A 23570-nucleotide genomic window follows, 5' to 3' on the forward strand; every position below is an offset into this window, starting at 1 on the left:
GCAGAGGACGAGAGGTTGTTAAAAACGCATTAAAAAAATAGGTTGTTAAAAACGCATTAAAAAAAGAGGTTGTTAAAAACGCATTAAAAAAAAGGTTGTTAAAAACGCATTAAAAAAAGAGGTTGTTTAAAACGCAGTAAAAAAGAGGTTGTTTAAAACGCAGTAAAAAAGAGGTTGTTATAACGCAGTGAAGAAAGAGGTTGTTAAAAACGATGTAAAAAAGGAGGTTGTTGAAAACGCAGTAAAAAAGAGGTTATTAAACCGTAGTAAAAAAGAGGTTAAAAACGCAGTAAAAAAGCGGTTGTTCAAACGCAGTAAAAATAGGTTAAAAACGCAGAGAACGAGAGATTGTGAAAAACGCAGAGAACGAGAGATTGTGAAAAACGCGGAGAAATGGAGATGTTGAAAGGCAGAGGAATGAGCCTACCTGATAATGTGAGAGACGTAAAACGCAGAAAGGTAGAGGGGAAGAGAAAAAAGGGAGACTGAAAAATGCACTGACTATGGTGAAAACGCAGAGAAATTGAGATTGTGAAAATACAGATGAGGGAGCTAATCAAAGGAAAATACAGAGATGATACCTGAGAATGTGAGAGACGTAAAACGCAGAAAGGGAAGAGAAATAGGGTAACTGGAAAATTCTGTGACTAAGGTGAGAGAGATTGTGAAAAACGCGAAGAAAAAGAGATTGTGAAAATGCAGAGGAGATAGCTAAACAAAGGAAATTAGAGGGATAATAACTGAGAATGTAAGAAATACGGAGATTGGAAAATGCTGTGAATAAGGTGAGAGAGATTCGTGAAAAACGCAGAGAAATAGAGATTATGAAAATGCAGAGGAGATATATAGTTAAACAAAGGAAGTTATAGGGATATTATCTGAGAATGTGAGAGACGCAAAAACGCAGTAGACGGGAAGAGAAAAGGGAAGACTGCATAATACGGAGACTGAGGGGAAGAGAAATAGGGAGACTGGATAATGCAGAGACTGAGGTATGAGAGATTGTGAATTTCGCAGGAAAGTAGATAGTGAGAGAGAAATAAATATTGAGTGAAAGATATATTGTGGAAAACTCATAGTATTATAGATTATTTGGGGTAAAATACCATGATCTGCCATTTACAATTCGGAGATAAATAAGACAAAAACCTTAAAAAACCATTCTCACTGAAAAGTATATAGTGTTATGATCAAATATAGTCAAACGCGGCTAGAAAATTTTGAAAATTCCTATTGATTGTTGGGTTTTGAAAAGCCTTAAATTAACAATGAAAAATATAGCGTTTCAGGTGCTTGAAAGGCAATTAAAAATATTATTTTAAAGTTAAGAAATGACTAAATTCATATTCAAGGGCCGAAAACCATAATTTTCATAGGAAAAAAAAATCTTACTTTTGCAAACAGACAGTAAAATTGTGCGATGGCCCAGATGGTCCGCAAAAGTCGCTATAAAATAAAATTAGCATAACATTTTTTTTTCATTCCTGCCTTTCTTGCTCTCGTTTGTCTTGAGTCTAGCATAGTCCTAGAGATATATATACATACATACCGCGAGAGTAAATCTTTTTTTTTTCGTGGTGCCTTACATTACGGGGCGGTCCTTTATTCGCGGCTTCTCCTTTTTGAAGTACGCTCGCTTCGCTCCGTTTGACGCGTGAGTTCTTGCTTCGGAATATAATTGCTGCTGCTTGTGGAATTCCCCAACAGTAGCCATGTCGGATGCTATTTCCACTAACTTTTAAAGAAGAACCTCTAACCCTTTGAAACAACCCCCGTAAAATCTACTAGACATTGGGAAAAAACCCTGTTTTAAACGTGACTATAGTAAAAAAGACCGTTGTGTTTTATCGACGAATGCAATGGGCATTCAAATTTCGTTAGCTCTAACAATTGTGTGTAGAAGAACCATACGTAATGTGCATGGAATGGAGTATAATTAATGTGCATGGAAATGACCATACTTATAAATGTGCATTGAAAGGACTATACTTAATGCTTATTGAAAGGACTATACTTAATGTGCATGGAAAGGACTATACTTAATGTGCATGGAAAGGACTATACTTAATGTTCATGGAAAGGACTATACTTAATGGGCATTGAAAGGACTATACTTAATGGGCATTGAAAGGACTATTCTTAATGTGCATTGAAAGGACAATATTTAAAGTGCCTGTAAAAGACTGTACTTAATTTGCATGGAAAAGACTATACTTAATTTGCATTGAAAGGACTATACTTAATGTGCATTGAAGGGACTATATTAATGTGCATTGAAGGGACTATACTAATGTGCAAGGAAAATACTATATCTAATGTGCATTTAAAGGACTATATTTAAAGTTCATTTAAAGGACTATATTTAAAGTTCATTGAAAGGACTATATTTAAAGTGCATTGAAAGGACTATACTTAATTTGCATTGAAAGGGCTATACTTAATGTGCATTGAAAGAACTATACTTAATTTGCTCGGAAAGGATTCTTAATGCGCATTTAAAGAACTATATTTAAAGTGCATTGAAAGAACTATACTATTAATTCGCATGGAAAAGACTATACTTAATTTGCATTGAAAGGACTATACTTAATGTGCATTGAAGGGACTATACTAATGTGCAAGGAAAATATTATACCTAATGTGATTTGAAAGGGCTATATTTAAAGTGTATTGAAAGGACTATACTTAATTTGCATTGAAAGGGCTATACTTTATGTGCATTGAAAGGACTATAGTTAATGGGCATTGAAAGGACTATAGTTAATGGGCATTGAAAGGACTATAGTTAATGGGAATTGAAAGGACTATAGTTAATGGGCATTGAAAGAACTATAGTTAATGGGCATTGAAAGGACTATAGTTAATGGGCATTGAAAGGACTATAGTTAATGTGCATGGAAAGGATTAATGCTTTATGAATGTAAAATGTTACTTAAGTCTTAGATTTAGATTTAGATTCGGAGGGTTTTAACAATTGTGGCTAATGTTATTAAAATTAAATTAAATCCGCAATGGCTCTAAATGAAATACCGAATTATATTGCGCGCATTTTCTTTTCTGCCTTTCAAGTGCTGCAGACTGAAGACCACGATCCAACAAAAAAGGGGGTCTACGCGAACTATTAATGGTCAAACCTGTCAATGTTGGAGTTAGGATTTCTATTCTAATTGCTGGCGAAGTGAAGATAAAAAATAGAATCGATGTGCAAATGGGATGATAAATAAAATTACTGTACAAGTTTTCAAACTATCAAACAAATAAGTCAAGTTAAAATTCTTTGTCATCGTTGGAACCTTTCGAGTCACTGGGTTTACAGTGAAAGTGACGGTTGTGAAAATTAGTTTTCACGAGTGAAATTAAACAAAAGCTACTATGCACATTTGAATTTCGTTTCACGCTTTCAGATGCTTTAATTTGGTACTCACCGATTGCGGTTGTATAACAATTACTCAAGATATTTAAAATTTCAAGGTTTCTAAATAAATTCTTATTTTTCTGATTGACTCGATAAAAATTAAATTAAACTGTAATCAATATTTGTCCATCTGCGCGGTGGGCACTTTTAAAATGGCCATTAAAACCTAAAGAAACGGTGGGGCAGAGAGGCCTAAAATAATGAAAGAATTAACAGCACCGCGTTCTGAAATTTGATTGGCTGAAATGATATTTGTCTCAAACAGAGAGAAAGGGCCATATAAAAAGACACGCTTCATTAACAAATTTAATGAGAAGGAAACGAATATTACAGAAGTCTATTCGCTACCTAAAGCCTTGACACTCCTGCAGCGTTGAACGCATAGTAATAATGGGTTACTTTTAAAGTTATCATAAGTTCATAAGATATGTTCCCCATAAGTTTGTCACTGGTAACTTAGAAACTGGAGCTTGTCATGAAGTGAGTGACGTAGGTCTTAGATTCAGGGTAGAGCGACGCCTGGTGAGGCTTAGTACAGACTAAATAAGAGCTAGATGGATGTCCTGCAAAATTAACCACCGAGTGTAGTCTGCAATTCTCGCTTGTAGTTCTCGAACTAGTTATCTCGAGCTGTAAGTCTCCAGCGTTACGAAGTATGGGAAGTGTTATACTTATGGAACATATCTTATAAACTTACGCAGTTATCAATGGCACTGTTTTTGCTTACGAGTCAGTTTTATTGTTTTTACAATAACCTTTTTTACAGGCTCGTATAAATATAGCTATCGCTTTTCCCGATAATAACAATTCAAAGGGAGATCGTGCGGAAACAATTGCAAAAATTAATTTTTAAATATATTATTTACACGATTTCATTTTTTAACCAAACATTTTGTCTATTTATAATTTCTTAATTATAAATGTTTATTGAGAAATTGTAATGTCTACAGGGCTCCCATAGTTTGTCCCATAAAATCCCATAACTACGCAATTTCTTCGGCGTATAGTCTCACTGAGAAATTACTATCATTTGGTGAAACTGCATGGCCACTAAAATTCCCATAATTAGGTAAATTATCATGTAAAATTAGTCTTGTCATTTAGAGCCATTAGTTATTGGCTTCTTTGCTTCGTAATTTGAAATACTGTATAAATTATATATCTACGGAAACTTTGTTCAAAATCTATTGTTTCGGCAATTTTCTATACTTTTCCAAGAAGTGATATCTAGTTTATTAGGGAGAAGGTATAAATTCGCCACATCTTCAGCTTTATCTCGAGTCCAAACGTAGGTCCGGAGTTAATCCCCGCCTCTAAATTACAACCAGCATCTCATTGGTTCTTGAAAACTCACGTCAGAGCGACGCGAATGACGAAAATTACGTATTTTTCGACTGAGGAGAGGCGAAATAGCCCGGCCTCCTTTTACGCCCCCCCCTTGTATTTTGAAAGGGGGACTGGGACTATGGCGTGCGAATACAAAGGCATCTTATACCTTCTCCCTAATAAACTAGATATCACTTCTTGACTTTTCTTAATATTCCCATAATTTTTTACCCATTCCTACATAACTTTATAAGATATGTTCACCATAAGTTTGTCACTGGTTACAAACTAGAGCTTATCATGAAGTGTCGTATGTGAAACGTCATAGATTCTCGTAAAGCGACGCCATGGTGAGGCGCTGTCAAAGGCTTAGTACAGACTAAATAGAAAGGTGGAAGTCCTGCAAAATTAACCACCGAGTGTAGTCTGCTATTCTCGCTTCCGTCGTTCTCGAACTAGCTCGAGCTGTAAATCTTTAGCATTACGAAGTATAAGTATTGTTATACTTATGGAACATATCTTATAAACTTATGGTTCCTAGTTATTCGGCCCTTTCGTTTATAATGGTTATATAATTTATCCATCTCGAAATCTAATATCCTAATCTCTACAATTCCAATGAATCAATTTTAGCTAACTAGTTTCATGGGAGGCCCCGCTGTTTCGCTTAATTTTAATATGAAAATCGCGAATATCCAAATTTAATTAACTTTTTACGATAAAAAATCATTAAATGTATTTAATACTTTTAATTTAATTCTAAAAAGAATTCTAAAAACAAAATTAATAGATCACAGGTTCAATATTTTTTATCCTATATATAAAATTTAAAAAAAAATTTGCAAAGTTTTAAATCTAGCGGATTTACATAAGCGAGCTAAAATTCTAAGGCGATAGCTCTTGTCAAAAATCATGGTTAGCGGGTTTTTGTTAACATTAACGGCTAAAGTTTATTGCAAACCATTTTCGAAAACCATGAGTAATTAATTATTAAGGCCACTTTTTTCAAAGGTTACTCTCTTAAAGGTCAAAGTACAGGGGGTTGCGAAACCGGATGAGCTTGATGGTGAAAATACATATAATAATTATAATTCTGAGCGGCCGTATCATGGGTCATCATCGGTGACAATGGGCTTAGTTGTCCCCCGGGATGAACCCCGACTCCTAATAAATCGGTTACCGAATGACTTGACGGCCATCCCCGGAAACACCCGCCGGGAGCGACCGTCGAAGTACCCGGTACTTTCCCAACGGAAAATGCCGTTGCCGATCCCGGCATTGTTTGATTCGTATTACCCGGAGGCCATCCACGGAAACACCCGCCGCTAGGGACCGTTGAACATCCTGGTACTTTTCCGACCGTGAAACCCGGTGTCGATCCCGGGATAGATTCCGTAGAGTTCGGGGGAGAGACGACGGGTGAAGCCGGGATTCCCGTAGCGGCGCACGAGTACGGGAATAGAGGGTAACATCGGTGGTCCTTCCCGGGGTTTCCGTATTCGAAAGCGGGAAAGACGTGCGAGTGCGGGGTCGTGGTTGGTGGGCCGATTTTGTTACGGAGAATCCGGCTGATACTGCTGACCGACGGGACGTTGTATTTGTCGCAGACGCCGTCCGCTAATAGACGGTCCCGAATTTCCCAAGCGAAGATACCCGGGTCCTTGTGCTTTAGTTCTCGAATGTAGTTGACCACCTAGAAGAGTAGGATTTTAAACTATTAGTGTGTAGTCTTGAAAGGAACCATTGTTCCATTGAATAATGTTCTATTTAAACTTCTTATTTAGGATATAACTGAGGTTAATGGCATTTTAAAAAAAATTAGTAAGTTGTAATAATGAATCTAACCAGAAGTATATAATACTTCTCTTCGAGAGAAGTGTACAACCATAAACCGGGTTATGGTAACATGATTCTTCCCAACATCATTTTACATTTGGAGCAAGGTTACTAAACCGAATCACATACGCGATAAATATTTCCCTCATCATTACTGTATTAGCGCTTAACAATTGTCAAGGCGCATGCGCTTGTGCGTTTTAGTTCCACGTCAAGACAATCAAGGTTTGTAGGTTGATCGCTGGGGTTTTAGTATCAATCAGATATGGAATTCACCGCACGGTGCGATGCCCACCTGAAGCTTCATGAGCTGGAGAGCATACAAGAAGGCTGAGCCTGGGAGGAATCATGTTACGTAACTAAAATATTAAGAGCTAGGATAGAGAGTGTCACGTTTCTTCTATTATCCCCTTCTGATCGCACTTATTTTTCATTGAAAAACAGTTCATTTTGGAAAAAGATAAGGCTGTTATTGTATGTTTTGAAGGTATGTTAGAAATTTATACTTTGCAATATTGAAAAAGAAGTTTTTTCAGTCGAAAAAGGAAGAGGAATTAAGATGTGTTTGAGTTTACAATTAGGGTAATTAAATATTTAGAAATGATTAATCTTAAACGGGCTTGTTTTGTGAAGATTTTGCTAATTCGAACCTCTTATCCCCTATCTTATCCTTAACTCTCTCATGCAGTCTGTGAAAATTCAACCAATCCCGTAGGGGTAAGTGGTTCGATTTAGCAGACGCAACTAAACCAATAGCGGATGGCGCAGTAGTCCTTGATTGTTTTTAAGACTAATCAAATGCTAATTATTTTATTTAATAGTTTTCCTTTTATATTTAGAAAAAAGCCGTTCTTTTAAGGTATAATCAAGAAGCGATATCTAGTTTACTAGGGAGAAGGTATAAGATGCCTAAGTATTCGTGCGCCATAGTCCCAGTCCCCCTTTCAAAATACAAGGGGAGACGTAAAAGGAGACCGGGCTATTTCTTCTCGTCATTCGCGTCGCGCTGTGGTGAGTTTTCAAGAACCCATGAGATGCTGGTTTTAATTTAGAGGCGGAGATTAACTCCGGACCAAAGTTTGGATTGGAGATAAAGTTGGAAATGTGGCGAATTTATACCTTCTCCCTAATTAACTAGATATCACTTCTTGGTATAATGTTATGTTATGTGAGCTTTTAAGTAGATAGTTTCCTGGAAACGTACCTTGGGAGTTGTGACCCTGGGTTTACTACCTCCAATGGCCCCGGGAAGAATTGAGCCCGTTTCATGGTACCGAGCCAATATTTTGGAGACACATCCGTGAGACACTCTCAATTGTCTACTTATATCGCATGGGCGTACGCCCAGTTGGGCCAGCTCAACAATACGCAGTCGTATAGTGTTCGGTAAAGGACGCCCGTTGACGAAAACACCTCCTAATTGGTTGACTTCTCCGTATGGTTGACCACCATCTAAAACAATTTAAAATGAAAAATATTGCGGTTAAAATGAAATATAGGTTAGATTATTCTAGAAAGCTGGTAGGCCCTTCTGGATAAGAACCTACACCCTCCCGTAATATAAAAAAACAAATCACAGTTTTCACAAAATTTGCCATAGAAAAGCATAGGTTTTTCATGATCCAGCACATCAAATAACTAAAAGGGAATGCGAATTTACAATTTCATATCATATTTTACCACGAAAGTGGTATTATATTACACTTTCAAGTCTATACTTTCAAAATATCAAGTTTTTAATTTAATTGAACTAAAGTTTCTATTTTTAAAATCCATTGGAAAATCACGAAAGCTCAGTTTCGATATATCAATAATTTTGTCTTGTCGAGCTTGTTCACCCGTTTGATGACATCACTAAGACGTGAGAAAAAAAAGCGCGGGAATCCTATACGCGTCTCGAGCTTCTTGCCAGTCTAAACTCTGGGTCTGATAGCGGAGAGAGTGGCACCATCTCGCGTGAAAAATATATCTGTGACGTCAGCCTACGGGAAACGTTTTAGCCTTTCTTAAAAAGTGGATTTCAAATCATTTCATATGAAGCATTTTCAAATGCATATTGCCTAATAAGCAGAAATCGGAGAATTAAAAGCTTGATATTTTTGAATTCCCAGAAATTAATTCTATCTTTGTTTTATAAATCAGAGGTTTTTCAAACGAAGCTTCTCATTCCTTTTAAAAACTGTAGCGAAGTTACGTTTCGAAATACTTTCAAATTAACAAGTAACTTATCAAGATGTGCCTTTTAAAAGTTTCAACAAAGGCAATTAAGTCTAAGTATTTTATATTAATTAATTTGTAAAAACTGTTTTCGCTGTGTCAGTTTAAAATGCCAGCAAGTTCAAAACTATTTCCTCCAATCTTCGGGCTGGTTGAATAGCAAGGGGGCCTAGCCTTGTGCGTGGTATCAACTTAAGTTAGTAGATTGCAGTTTAATTCTAGAGGGCCGGTAGGCCCTTCTAGATAAGATCCCACACCCTCCCGTAATGTTAAATGAAAATTCACAGATTTTCGCCGATTTTCCCATAGGAATAACATGGGGTTTTTGGTGCTCCTGTACATCGAATCATTTAAAATCTACATGGAAGTTAGCTTTCGGAATACTTTTAAATTAACAAGTAACTATTCAAGGTGTGCCTTTTTCAAGTTTCATCAAATTTAATTAAGTCTAAGTATGTTAATTTAATTAAAAATGTAAGTACCTCAAAAGATTATTCTACAGCAGACGACGCTAATTGTTCGTTACTCTACAGTAGACGACGCTAAATTGCCATTTCACCGCCTTAAAACTTTAACTTGATATTTTTCAATAAATATAACACTATATTTATTAAAAACTTCTCTGGCGGGTCTAATTTTCCTTTAATTATGTGTCTCGATTGAAATTCTATACTTAAGATACCTTTTTAATTTATATTTTAGATGTTAGTTTCGACCAAGGCTTAAGTTGCCTTACTTAGGCCATGGATTTATAATAGAAGCTTACGCTTCATGGATATTTCCCTGTAGTCTTCAGTAAGGCATTTTGATTTTAAACACATTTATGTCACAAAAATTCGCACGGGTGGGGACTGGGGGGGCTGATGACGTAGAAATTGAGGCCAACTTTTTTCTTTCGGCGCGCGTGCGCGCGCGCTTTTCTAAAAATAATTTCGTGCGCGCTATTCAAAATTAGAACTCGATCACGTGAAAAACTTCAAACCCCCCTCTGAATTTGCCTCAAATTCTACGTCACAAATGCGCGTGCCAGGCTGGTACTATTTCAGACGAGGAATAAATGTTGTGCGCGTTTTAAGGTGAGTGAAATATCCAGAAAGCGTAAGCTTCTATTATAAATCCATGCTTAAGCAGACTATTGAGTGAGTCTATGCAATGGGTGATTGTAAAAGCTGGAAGGATAGATAGATCAGTGTTGGAAATAAGGATATTTTTAAAACTGGACCTGTGGCCTAGGTATTTAATTAAAATAACTGTCCACGGTGCCAATCACTGTAAACGTACAAGGGCAGTGCACGCAATGTCATGGATAATTGCAATCGTAAAGTGGACTGTAAAAGATACGGCTTTGATAGTTTAAAAATCGTGGCAGGTTTGTTTTGAAGTTGACTATAAAGCTTGGGTTCTAAAACGAATTGTGAGCCGTATCATATAAGAATTAGTAGAAGTGTAGAACCATTTTTAACCTCGTCCTAGAAGTGAAAAATTTCGCATTTCAGGCAAATATTATTTTATAATAGATTAATACAAATAAAGACTGAAGGAACAGATATTATGTAAAAAAGGACTTGGTTTGCCCAAGCCTAAAAAACAAAACGATAAGAGTTTTTTCCAGTTGACTGAAGCGCGGATATTTTATTTTTACCTCTCCGAGTGACGTATGTCACGGAGAGGTTCTAATTTCGACGTGTGTGTGTGTGTGTGTGTGTGTGTGTGTCTGTCTGTGTGTCTGTGTGTCTGTTGTTACACCCACGTGACCGCGTTCGCAGTTTCCAAATCGGAGCAAACGTGTTCGCCATTTCCGAACTGCTTTCACAGTCACGGAAATGGCTCCTCTACTTGAGTTCTCACACCACCATCTTCTGGTTTTTGTCCATCCCACACGGAGACCAATCTGTACTTACTGGCTTCTAATCACCACCATCTTTTGGTCTTCGTCCATCCCGCATGGAGACCAATCTGTACTTACTGGCTTCTAATCACCACCATCTTTTGGTCTTCGTCCATCCCACATGGACACCAGTCTGTACATACTGGCTTCTAATCACCACCATCTTTTGGTCTTCGTCCATCCCACACGGACACCAGTCTGTACATACTGGCTTCTAATCACCACCATCTTCTGGTCTTCGTCCATTCCACTTGGACACCAGTCTGTACACCTGGCTTCTACTCCATCGTCATCGTTGGGTTTAAGACATTCGCGGCGATCAGCTAGGGTTACGAGAAACGTCTAGCCTCCCTAAGGTGGGATCGCCACCAAAGGTTTTCGCAATTGCGGTTGTTCTTGCTATTAGCTGTAGTTCGACACCCTTATATACTACCTATTTGAGTAAGGTAATGCAACCGGCGTATGCTTCATTTCAAACGCCAATATTAGTCAAGTCTCTCAAGAATGTCTAATTGTTCTTTATAAACGCGATGTAACGCTCAATAAGGCGAACAACTAACGAAGAAAATATTTAATATTAATTATATTTATTTTAATATTTAAGATAATCTTGTTTCTAAACTCAAAATTAAAACGGAAAGAGTTAAAAAGCAGTCTATTTTTTGTCTGTGTGTGTCTGTCCGTTGTCACACTAGTGCGCCGAGTTAGCAGTTCGCTTTGTTTTGATGTGTTAAGAAATCCTACAGAACCTTAATATTCACTTTTTCATAATATAAAGTGAATATGTGGAAATCGTTTTCGTAATTACGATGCATTTAGTACTTTTGTAGCTTTAAAGCTCTGTTTCATTTTGATATTCCAAGAATGTTTTTTAATATTGTTATTTGAAATGGATGTTTATATATTACTTAAGCTATACTACATCTGTTTATAGCATAATCCTTTCTATAGTGATTTCAAAACGAACGCAACGATATTGGTCAAATGTACTTTTATTTGTCAATAGGCCTAGTGAACCAAAAAGTAAACGCTTGGGTTTGGTTTTCGTTTCTGTAATGCAGAGACATTAACGGTTCAGAGTGAACCGAAAGTTAAATACACTGTTAAATAATTAGGCCTAGATTTTATAATCATGGTGGATATCTGGGCCGCGTTCAGCAGAGCTCAGCGCTGTTAGCAGTGTCGTACAGGACGGGATTTTGCTTTTGAATTTGACGTCACGGTGCTCAGCGCTGAGCCAGCGCGGTCTTCAAAGAAAATAGTCGGGTTTTGGGAAAACGTGACGTAAAACGCGTAGTTCTCAGCTTGGCGAAAAAACATGGAGGAATTAATACAAATAGCTCTTGCTGATTCTGATGGGACTATAGCTATTTAATTGGCGTGAAACCATTTGATGACGCGAGAATTTTAAGAGACATGTTACTTTCTAATTTTAATTATAAAAGACGTTGTTATCAATCTCTTTAAATATGTTATCTTACAATTTTTGTTAAGCCTTGGTACCTTGCACGCTTTATTGCGCTAGCGTCATTTTTAAAACACCGATGACCGGAAAAAAGCTATGACGACAGATCTCACCGGTAACCGTTTTCCAAAATCCGCTGTCATTTTGGGGAGCTCTGCTGGACGCAGCCCAGACCAGTGAAAGGTCTGATCGTAATCGGATTATAGCTTCGTGTTTTCATGCTATTTATGGTGCGCATTTACTTCCAGTGTGTGTAGCCACAAATAAGCTTTGGTGTTATGTAACGTTAACAGTCATGTTGACAAACTAAGAAAATCGTTGAGGTGAAACGAGAGGATAGTGTTTACATGGCAACCCTGTTGTGAATATGGCTTTGAACATAGAGGGTATACAGTTGAGGAGTAGAAAATTCGGCCTTTACAAAAACGTAAAGGTAATATCCCTCCAAAGGTTTAGCTCTTCATTTCCCGTTTTTCCCCCATCGGATGATTTTAATGTGTACAAGTATATCCTTATTGGATGTAAAATGTCGTCTGATTTACAGTATATTTGCTATGCTTTGTATACTGCTTTAATATTTAAATAAATTTTAACTTTAGTATTTGTTCTTAAAAAAAGAAACATTTCCATATCTGGGTAAGTAAGTTTGTAAGTAGTCCTCCTCGGAGAGGTAATATTTTGGTTTTCCCAACTTGTTCTATATAATTTTAAAGACAATCTGTATTTTACTACTCTTTAATTCAATCTCCTGATTTTACTGGTAATGGATTTATTTCCTATAAATTAATTGAAATAAAATATTACTTATATCAGATTTTTCATGATAAAATATTTACGAAAATGGAGTTGTTGAAAAATCTGAGATAAGATATTTTAATTCAATTAATTTATAGGAAATAAATCCATTACCAGTAAAATCAGGAGATTGAATTAAAGAGTAGTAAAATACAGATTGTCTTTAAAATTATATAGAAAAATAAAATATCCGCGCTTCAGTCAACTGGAAAAAACTCTTATCGTTTTGTTTTTTAGGCTTGGGCAAACCAAGTCCTTTTTTACATAATAATGGAAAAGATTTCAATTCAAACTTCATGAAATACCAATAATTTCGTAAAGTGATACTGTAATGATCAACATAAGAAAATTTGAATTAAGAAAAGGGAAAGTGTCACCTTTATTATGCTAATGCTTTGACGTTGTAAATATAAAGTAGTAATGGATAACGTTTCCTAAGTTAAATTAGGGATAGATTTAATTTTAGAAGTAGGAATGGAGAAACGGTTAGTATTTTCTTCAGTCCTACACATAGCCCAGTGTAGAGCCCCTCCCTCCAACACGTAACGAAAAGTTTAATTTATCTTATTGGCTCACTTAAACTACGTTTTGATGACGTTGCTGACGGGGACGGCGAAAAATACGTAATTCTTTTTACCTCTGTCGCTATAACCCGCCTCTTATTTCATACCCCTCCTTCCCGTGGAAGGGGGTCCGAGACTTTGACGCGCACCCACATTACTCCGTTCTCCATTCCTACTTCTAAAATTAAATCTATCCTTGTTATATAAATGATTTTAACATAATTTTAATAACCAATAATATGTATAGATAATCAAGATTATGAACGATAACCTGGCTTCCATTGGATTTATTGTGTGATAGATCATTTCTAGGTTAGGTTTGGATACGGTTAAGGTTAAGTTTATGTTAGGCTAAGATAGGATTAGGTTCGATTGGGGGTCATGTTGCCTTTCATTTAGTCATAGTCGATGATCTTCTTAGAGGGAGTTTACATAGCCTGATTGCAAGCCTGATTTCATGGGTATATATTTTAAAGATAGTTTTCCTCAACTCGTGAAAACAGCTTGTTGAAACAGTTATAGCGCATTATATGGAACATATCTTATTATTATGAACCTAAGATATTAAGTAGAATCATAACAAATAAATTATCACCAATTACTTCGTTAGGGAATAGTATTTCTAGCATTGAGTTGAGATTTGTTGCTTATTGTTTAGGAAACTATAGACTTTACTATTTTCTTAAATTTCCAGGTATATGCTTTCTTAAGAAGTATATCAAACGAAGGGCTATTTATTATCTAGTCGAGAGGATATTTACTTCCATGACATTATATTTTTTTAAGATAATTATTTATTTCATCGAAAAACCTCTAACACAATTAGAGACGTTATTTAGTCCTTTCGCAAATTTGTGATATCCGATTCTTCAATACCATAAAGTTATGATCTACCATTAAGTTTCTATGTGTGAATGGGATCTAACTGTGCCCCCTGCAGCCCATAACCCGTCTCGACGCAACCTGGTATTAAATTATACGAGACACTGCCGCCGTGAAGTAGTGTATTGTTAGTATGAAACACGAAAATTAAAAAAACCTCTCCTTGATTGTGACCAAGGTTTTCGTTCAATAATTTTCTTAGTCTGTACAAGAGCATGATCGCTCAATATATAAAACCAGAAGGGAATAAGTGAGAAGGGACACACTTTATATCTCCATAATGCTTTACACTCGTAACAACAGTCTTACTAACCTCAAATCAACTACCCTTCACTGATTGGCTATCTAACTTCTGTCTTAGCTGTGACGTCAGATAAGAAGGTGACGTCTCGGTTGACGTATAAAAAGTAGTTTTGTTTACAACTTTACATTGAAGGAGATAAAAATGGCCGAATTTCATGTTGATAAATGAAACAAGCTGTGCAATTAATTTAGATGCACGGGAATTGAGAACATACCAAAATCAGATAATTTGAAAGTAATAAATTGATGAAAACTAATTATTCTGAATCAATATTAAAAAGTAGAAATTAGTTTCAATAAAATACATACTTGAGGTTATAATTACACAAGAACGAAACATCGACAGCCCTAAGCCTTTGGAGAATGAATATCTAGCAGACAAATAGGCCGCCTGATACCGTGGCGAACTAAAAGAACTATATTTGCAGTAAATTGGTTAAAAGCTGTGTACTTGCGCAAAGTTTTCGCGGTTTTCTTGAGGTTGGTCGGACTCTCGTTACCAAAGCTGGCTCTAATGTCTCCCTTCTCTCTTATTCCCTTCTGATAAAACGGTAAAAAACTTGTTCATCTTTTTCAATGTTTCTTTCGAAACATGAAAACATAAGTAACATAAAGGGATGAAGAGTACCTCTTGATCCGTGTAAAAGGCACAGGTCGAAGCTACCGAGGTGAAAACCCTTGATAAAAGACCCTAACTAAAAATTCCTCCCAAGAGCGTCAGGCCACCCCCATATACACTACTCTTAACCACGAGTGGCACAACCAGGGAAAGAAAAATCTCTCGTTGATATTTGGCGTCAGACCTCTTGCAAGCGCTGATGTAAAGAAAGAGTCGGAGATGTTCTACCACAAATCATCAGATGGATACTTAAAGAGGACTATTCGCTTATGTTAATACTTAGTCTGATATTCTTTATAAACGTTACGTAAAACTATTCAAACTTAAAGGAACAAATACTATTCATTCATTATCAGGGTTGTTTGGTTTACCTAAATCAAGCGATTTTTTTAAAAAAAATCATTTGATTAAAATCAAATATTTAGTTTTCTCTATAAAAGATGTTTTCTAAGATTCCAAGAAATATTTTAAGAAACTTAACTAGAAAAGACCTATAATTAAAAACAATCATGGTTTTGGCATAGTTCAGTTTAAGTTTTTCCCAGAACTCCAGTTTGTCTCGCCACTCGTGGTCAATTTTAACTGGAGTAAGATTCGAAATAGGCTGGGAAATGAAATAGCGGTCAAGCTAGTCTTTTTGTACAAGCATTTGAATAGTAACAATAAGAATAACTTTGTAAAAAATATCTACTAGCTGCTAAAATGTCACTATTATTTTGTTTGTGGTTAATTTTTACTGAAAGATTTTCAGGTTGGTAATTTACTAATAGCGTTTTCCTTTGTGTCCTCGCGGAGCGCTCCCAAGGAGCAATAAAAATGGTAGTAGTAGTTTCCAGCTTCGTTAAAGACTGTTTTTGAAGAATAGGATCTCCTAGTTTTATTCCTCCATGGGAGCGCTCCGAGAGGACACAAAGGAAAACGCTATTACTAGTAGTTCAATGAAAATAAAGGATAAATCAATAAAAATAAAGGATAAATCAATAAAAATAAAAAAAATCAGATTTAAATAAAAAAAATCGATTTTTTTGATTTTTTTTTTGAAAAAATAAAAAAAATCAACAACCCTGTTCATTAAGTTTTATAATATACTTTCCGCTCAATTTTCATTGAAAAATCGCGATTTTCATTTTATTAAAAATGAAACTCAGAACAAGGAAAAAACTATGGCTTGTGCACAGTGCATCCAATTATTTGAAATTTAAACCCCCATGTTTTCCAATTTTGTTATATCAATAATGATGCAGTACAGTAAAATTTGTACGTATACTCGCGGAGTAATATTAGTACAAGTTTTAAATCTTGCTGTCCTTCCCCTATCGTTTCTGAGTTCAAAAACTTACCGTAACTCCTCATGTATCGATATACACTCTTTTTGCATAAGTTTATAAAATATTTTTCATAAGTATAACACTACCTATACTTCATAATGCTAGAGACTTACAGTTCGAGCTTGTTCGAGAACGACAAGCTAGAATTGATAAACTACACTCGGTTAGTTTTTTCAGTCCATCTTCCTATTTAGTCTGTACTAAGTCTTTGACAGCGCCTCACCAGGCGTCGCTTTACCTCGAATCTATGACGTTTCAATTACGTCACTTCTTGACAAGCTCTCAGCATGGAAAAAACAATACTGAAGGACCGTTGGCAGAGGGAAAAAGTTGAAAAATACTTGTTAATTCGCCTTCTAGCGGCAGATAGTAGCAAACCGGATAGGGGAGGGGCATATGGGGGAATCAACGTTCTAAAGAGGGAAGCGGCTAACGTCCTATTTTGTGTAGATGGCGCTAGCTTTTTCCGGGATTTGACACGGTATTTTTCAAAACCCCCTCTCCATTTTGGGGGCTGAAAAGGGGGAAGTAAGCTTAACATTGGTTGTTTAGTCGCTTAGTATGGGGATCTATGGGCTGCCATCAGTCCTTCAGTATAGAGTAATTTCGGTTGAAAGGGGGAGTGAACTGTGTATCCCCTACGTTAGGGGCAACTTTGTACTAGGGAATACTATTTGTCCCCGGAAGGGAAGGAGAGGGGGGATATCACTAAGGTAAGAGATAGAGGGTTATGACGTAGCTGCATATGGGAAAGAAATTACTCTATTGTTGTCCAGTTACAAACTTATGGAACACATCTTATGAACTTATGCTTAGAACTCGGCATTTTCGATCAATTATCCACAAATTGGTGGATAACCGATTATTTATAAACAAATTTGTGGATTATAATACTATTTAACATGTAAGTTCTGTGGATATGTTTCGAGTATATGGATAAAGATAAAATAACGTGGATAACTGATAGATAATGCCGAGTTCTACTTAAGCTACTATCCATAAATTTATGTTACGCATAACAACAATTGACTTGTTTCGAATAAATTAGCCTACCCAACAATTTTGTTTTTTAAGTGTTTTGTTTTTTCGAGTAAAAGAAATTAAAATTCCAATATAATTTAGTTTGAATTGGTTTGATTTTAAGTTAAGTAGTGGGTTCTAGGCCACACACACGACAATAATTGTTAAGACCAAAGTTCTGGTAATTAGTCAAATTTTAACGCGTCAGTGATATTAGTGAAAAGTTGCCGAAATGTTGGGAGGTCCCTTTTTTAGATATTAGCCGACATTTTGAGTGCTAGTGCATTTAACGCTTCAGCTAGAGTAATTTTGATGACTTTAAAATTCTTTTAGTTGAATGGTCACTTAGATATAGATGAAGTACCGAAAATGTTTTACTCTTGGGACCTCACACATGTTTCCAGAAAAAGAATTTTTTTATTTCGACTAATTTATAAAAAAAATAATAATTTTCTAGATTAAAGGAAAAGGGCAGGTAACGTAACGTTATACTTTAAAAGAACGGTATTTTTCTAAATATAAAAGAGAGTATATATTAATGATCTCTTATTACAAAATAATTAGCATTTAATTAGTCTTAAAAACGAGGAGCACTGCGCCATCCGCCATTGGTTTAGTGGCGTCTGCTAAATAGAACCACCTTACCCTTACCTCTCTTAGCCTGTGAGAATTCAATCAATCCCGAAGGGGTAAGAGGTTCGATTTAGCAGACGCCACTAAACCAATGGCGGGTGGTACAGTAGTCCTTGTTTTTAAGACTAATTAAATGCTAATTATTTTCTAATAAGTTAAAGAGATTATTTTTTTAATACTTTTCCTTTTACATCTAGAAAAAGGTCGTTCTTTTAAGGTTTAATGTTATGTTACCTACGCTCCGCTTAGTAAAGAGAGAAAGCTTCTAAGCTAATTAAGTCATTTCAGCATGGATTGATAGACTGGCAACATTACTCGCATACCTACTTATTGTTAAAATGTAATATTTTTTCTTATTCAACTTGATGATCGAGAAACGGTGTAGTTAGGCAAGCAGTTACTACTGACACAACTATTTAATGCTAATTTATTTGATTGAGTTGAAAAATTGCACACGAACGTAATTCAAAAAACAAAAGAATTTTTTAACGTAACAAGACTTGGTGATTTTGTCATTGGAGTTTAAAATACTTAGGCAGTACTGTATGAGAGGCATATAGCTTAATATTAATTTTAAAGGGAGGGTGAAGTAGAAAATCAAGTGATTTTTTATCGATTCTTCTACCAATTTCAAGACCAGTCTGCACAGTGAAACATTCAGGAAATACTTCCGAATGATTTTAAAATTAAAATTAAGTTCAGATTTTAAGGATAATTTAAAACAAGGACTTCCGACCAATCGCGTAACGCCCTGCCTTTTTGTGAACAAAATTCTCGTGGCACGTTCCATGTTGAATGAAATTTATCACGAGATTTGAAAAAATTTGCTCGCGACGTGATAATCGTGGCGCGAGACATGGAGCGTGCCACGAGAATTTTGTTAACAAAAAGGCAGGGCGTTAGGCGATTGGACGGAAGTCCTTGTTTAAAATTATCCTTAAAATCTGAACTAAATTTGAATTTTAAAATCATTCGGAAGTATTTCCTGAATGTTTCATTATGCAGACTGGTCTTGCAATTAGTAGAAGAATCGATAAAAAATCACTTGATTTTCTACTTCACCCTCCCTTTGAGGAGAGGAAATTTTGAGACAAGGAAAACCGCTGAAAGTAGATAAATTTTGTGGGAACTTTGGAAATCAAAAACCATATTATTTCGAAAACGGATAATCCATTAATATAATCGGTCTGTGTGATTTTGAATAAAATGTTTAGTTTCTAAAATATCCTATAAAATGCGTAACCTCGAAAATATTCTATAAAATGTGTAACCTCGAAAATACACTATATAATCAGGGTTCGAAAAAGACCAGCCCACCGGGTTTTATTGGGTTTTTTTTTTATTTATCAGTAGCGCGGATGATCGAAATTGTCATTAAAAAGTCACTGCTTAGTAATAAATATTAAAACGTTTCATAAAAATAATAAATATAATTGAATATTGCTTTGAAGTTGAAACAAATAACTTAAACTAGGCCTATCTTCAAAAGAAATATTTTAGAAATCTAAATTCATCAAAATTGAAGGTTTTGGTGATGGATTTTATTAAGTGGGTTTTTAAGGGTGGGTAAAACCCAATAAAACCAGTGGCTTTTTAAGTTGGGTTTTATAGCTACTCGAATCCTGTATAAAATGTGTAACTTCAAAATTATTCTATAAAATTTGTAACTTAGAAATTATCCTATAAAATGCATAATTTAGAAAATATCCTATAAAATGTATAATTTCGAAAATATCCTTTAAAATTAGTAACTTTGAAATTATCCTTAAAAATTAGTAACTTCGAAATTATCCTAAAAAATACTTCGAAATTATCATTAAAATGTAAAATTTGGAAAATATCCTATAAAATGTATAATTTTCAAAATATCGTATAAAATTTAAACTCTAAAAATGTCATATAAAATTTAAACCCTAAAAATATCCTATAAAATGTATAATTTCGAAAATATCCTATAAAATGAGTAACTTTAAAATTATCCTAAAAAATGAGTAACTTTGAAATTATCATTAAAATGTATAATTTCGAAAATATCCTATAAAATGGGTAACTTTGAAATTATCCTAAAAATGAGTAACTTTGAAAATATCCTACAAAATTTAATATTCTAAAAATATCCTATATAATTAAAAACTCCGAAAATATTCTCTAAAATGTGTAACTTCGAAAATATATTATAAAATTAAGAATTCCGAAAATATCCTACAAAATATAACTTCAAAAATATAAATGTAAAATACTTAAATTCTTGAAACCTTAATTAGTTATCAGAGTTAATAAAATCACTAATTATGAATAGATCAGATTCACTCTCATCTTGAGAAAAATTCCATTGGAGAATGTCTAGGAGCAGGAAACACTCTATATTTTAGGGGTTCATTACACATGATTCATTTAAATCAATTTATTGCAGGGTTCGAATTAAAAAAAAACCCCAGCCCAAAAAACCCGCGAGTTTTATTGGATTTAATCCACCAAAAAAAAACCCCACTTAATAAAACCCATCACTAAGACTTAATTTAATTAATTTGAGTGGTAGAATAATTTAATAATTTTAAAGATAATTTAAGATTTTTATTGTTTCAACTTTTAAAGTATTATTTATTAATATTTATATTTTATTAAACATTGAAGACTTTTTTTGTGACTTTTGAATCACAATTTCTACAATGCAAAACAGGAAAAAGGTAAAAAACCTTAAAAACCCAATGAAACCCGGGTTTTTTTCGAACCCTGATCTATTAACATATAAGAATCATAAAAATGACTTAAATCTTACCCATGACTTGAGTCAACTTGTCACTCAATCAATCGAGACGGCGTTAGTCTTGAAGACACCAGCGTCTTCAGCACACACTTGTGCGTACTTTTACGCATTCGCTAAGCCAATACATAAGTCAATTTCTTCCCTAAGTTCACTATAGACGTAAATTGAATATATTCCAATTTGGTTCGGCGAAGATGATCATGTTCAGTTCGTTTGTTTAGCAATTTAACTTGTCACCATTCTGTTAACAATAAAACAATATCGTTGATTAGGATAACAGTTCCCCATTAACATGTCGCAGTGTTAGATAAAGCCGAGTCTACGAAGCGAACTTTACCAAACTCGAGAGTGTAGTGAGAAAACAGATCGAGGTTATTAAGCCCACAAGTGTGAATCAGTTTAGAAAGCCAAGTTTTTGGAAAGTACTAATTATAATCTAGCGTATCGGTTCCAGTTAAGCCTCGTTATTTATGGCTGTCTTTCAACCGCTCCCTGAATTTGCCGTTAATTCATGGTTCGCACCAATTACAATTGTCCATCCATGGAGGACACAGATAGTTACTTTGAGATTCGGTTACCTTCTGGTTATATAAACGAAAGGTATCGCTCGACGGATAAGCATGCAGGTTTCACTTTTTGAAAAAATTGAAGTACATGAAATGGTTTGACGTGCCCTATAATTCACTTATGCACATATATTGTAATTCCGATGTAACCGTTGCAATTGGTTAGACTGGTTTAATCGTCAGGTTAGACTTATGCTATTGCCTAAGGCGCAGATGCTATTTACCGATATGTTAGCTTTGTTTGTAAGCCTGCTTTCGATATCCTTTTTGATAAGTAAATTTTTTGGACATTTAAGGATTGTCTTGTGATAGTATTTCCATTCGTTCGTAGTCTAGACTTCAATACTTTAAAAAGAATATGCTATCCACCAAGGTTCAGATATTTTGCTAACCACTAAGGTTCAGATATTATGTTTTCCACTAAGGTTCAGATATTACGCTATCCACTAAGGCTCAGATACCACGCTATCCACTAAGGATCAGATATTACGCTATCCACTAAGGTTCAGATATTACGCTATCCACTGAGGTTCTGATATTACGCTATCCACTGAGGTTCTGATATTACGCTATCCACTAAGGCTCAGATAATACGCTATCCACTAAGGCTCAGATATTACGCTATCCACTAAGGCTCAGATATTACGCTATCCACTAAGGCTCAGATATTACGCTATCCACTAAGACTCAGATATTACGCTATCCACTAAGACTCAGATATTACGCTATCCACTAAGACTCAGATATTACACTATCCACTAAGGCTCAGATACTACGCTATCCACTGAGGTTCAGATATTAAGCTATCCACTGAGGTTCAGGTACTATGCTATCCACTGAGGTTCTGATATTACGCTATCCACTAAGGTTCAGATATTACGCTATCCTCTAAGGTTCAGATATTACGCTATCCACTAAGGTTCAGATATTACGCTATCCACAAATTTTGGCCTATTCTTTATTTTACGTTGTTACATAAAAAACTATTTAGACTACTTTTTTATGTACACAACAAGATCAAATATTATTTACCAATTTTTCCAGTTTTTCTTCTGTAATGCTAATGAATTAGACACTCCTTGCATTAACAGACATAATTACACAGGTCTCTTTATAGTAGTCAGCTTTAATTTTACAACGCATCGACTTCAGTAGATATAATAATTATGTTCCACGAAGTTAACCGTTAAGTCCAATTCCAATTTCACATTTTAAAATTTATATATGTCGGTTATATTGCTATAATCGAACTTTCCGCTTCACGAAAATAATTTACCCAAAAATTGATTCACTAGTTCCCGACTTTTTAATTAACAAATTAAATTCCCGCTTTGACTGGACGTTCCTTCGGTTCAGAAACACAGAAACTGCATGGTTTTACCATCTTACTGTGTGTGTGTCCTTCGACACAGAACGGTAAGTAGATCGACGTATCCTGTATTCGAAGACGCGGATATTATTTATTTAGAATAACTTCAGTTTGTACAGTACCGTTAACTCTATTACCGATATGACTTTTGCAAAAACTAAAGGATTTTGAATTCTGTCTGTCCCTGGCTTGGGTTAGCTTGAGTGGGGCGAATCCGAGCGTTCATCTTTGGGGGGAAGTAAGAAGTTGGAGGGAGTTGGTTTTTCGTGTATGGGAGTTGACGGCAGTTGGTTTGTAATTGACCCAAGGAAAGCAAAAGGCGCAGAATCGTCCTACCCCCTTTTACTATGCTTCGTATTAAAGCGTAGCAGCGCTTCTTAACGAACGAAGCAAGAAAGCAAAAAAAACAAAAAAAAAACTAACAGGGGGTTCCGTTAAGATTAACCCACCCCAATTTGACTCCCATCTAAAGGTCCCTAAAATTACGCTACAGCTAAGTTTCTAGTCTTGACAAGTGATCATGTTGTATTTGTACAATGTTGAGTGTCAGATCTGATCAGGGTTAAAAAAAACGTTTT

The 23570-nt window shown here is 35.3% G+C and overlaps 1 protein-coding gene across 2 annotated transcripts; it reads right to left on the reverse strand.

Annotated features, from left to right (window-relative positions):
* Positions 1-3695: 3695 nt before the first annotated feature.
* On the reverse strand, positions 3696-23323 carry LOC149588695 (paired box protein Pax-1-like). 2 transcript variants are annotated; one of them, XM_089862028.1, is made up of 5 exons: positions 23130-23323; positions 22656-23058; positions 21070-21298; positions 7782-8029; positions 3696-6434 (listed from the first exon to the last, which is right to left on the reverse strand). In XM_089862028.1, exons 3-5 carry the CDS (start codon positions 21071-21073, stop codon positions 5769-5771), a joined length of 918 nt encoding a protein of 305 aa, XP_089718154.1. In that variant the 5' UTR covers positions 21074-21298; positions 22656-23058; positions 23130-23323; the 3' UTR covers positions 3696-5768. The 2 variants fall into 2 exon arrangements, with proteins under 2 accessions (XP_089718154.1, XP_089718153.1); XM_089862027.1 differs by having other exon boundaries at positions 22656-23323.
* Positions 23324-23570: the final 247 nt, after the last annotated feature.

This window comes from Phalangium opilio, unplaced genomic scaffold (genome assembly GCF_054372755.1).
Source record: "Phalangium opilio isolate 3A_F unplaced genomic scaffold, DU_Popi_V2 ptg000537l_1, whole genome shotgun sequence".
In the NCBI taxonomy this organism is placed as follows: Eukaryota; Metazoa; Arthropoda; class Arachnida; order Opiliones; family Phalangiidae; genus Phalangium; species Phalangium opilio.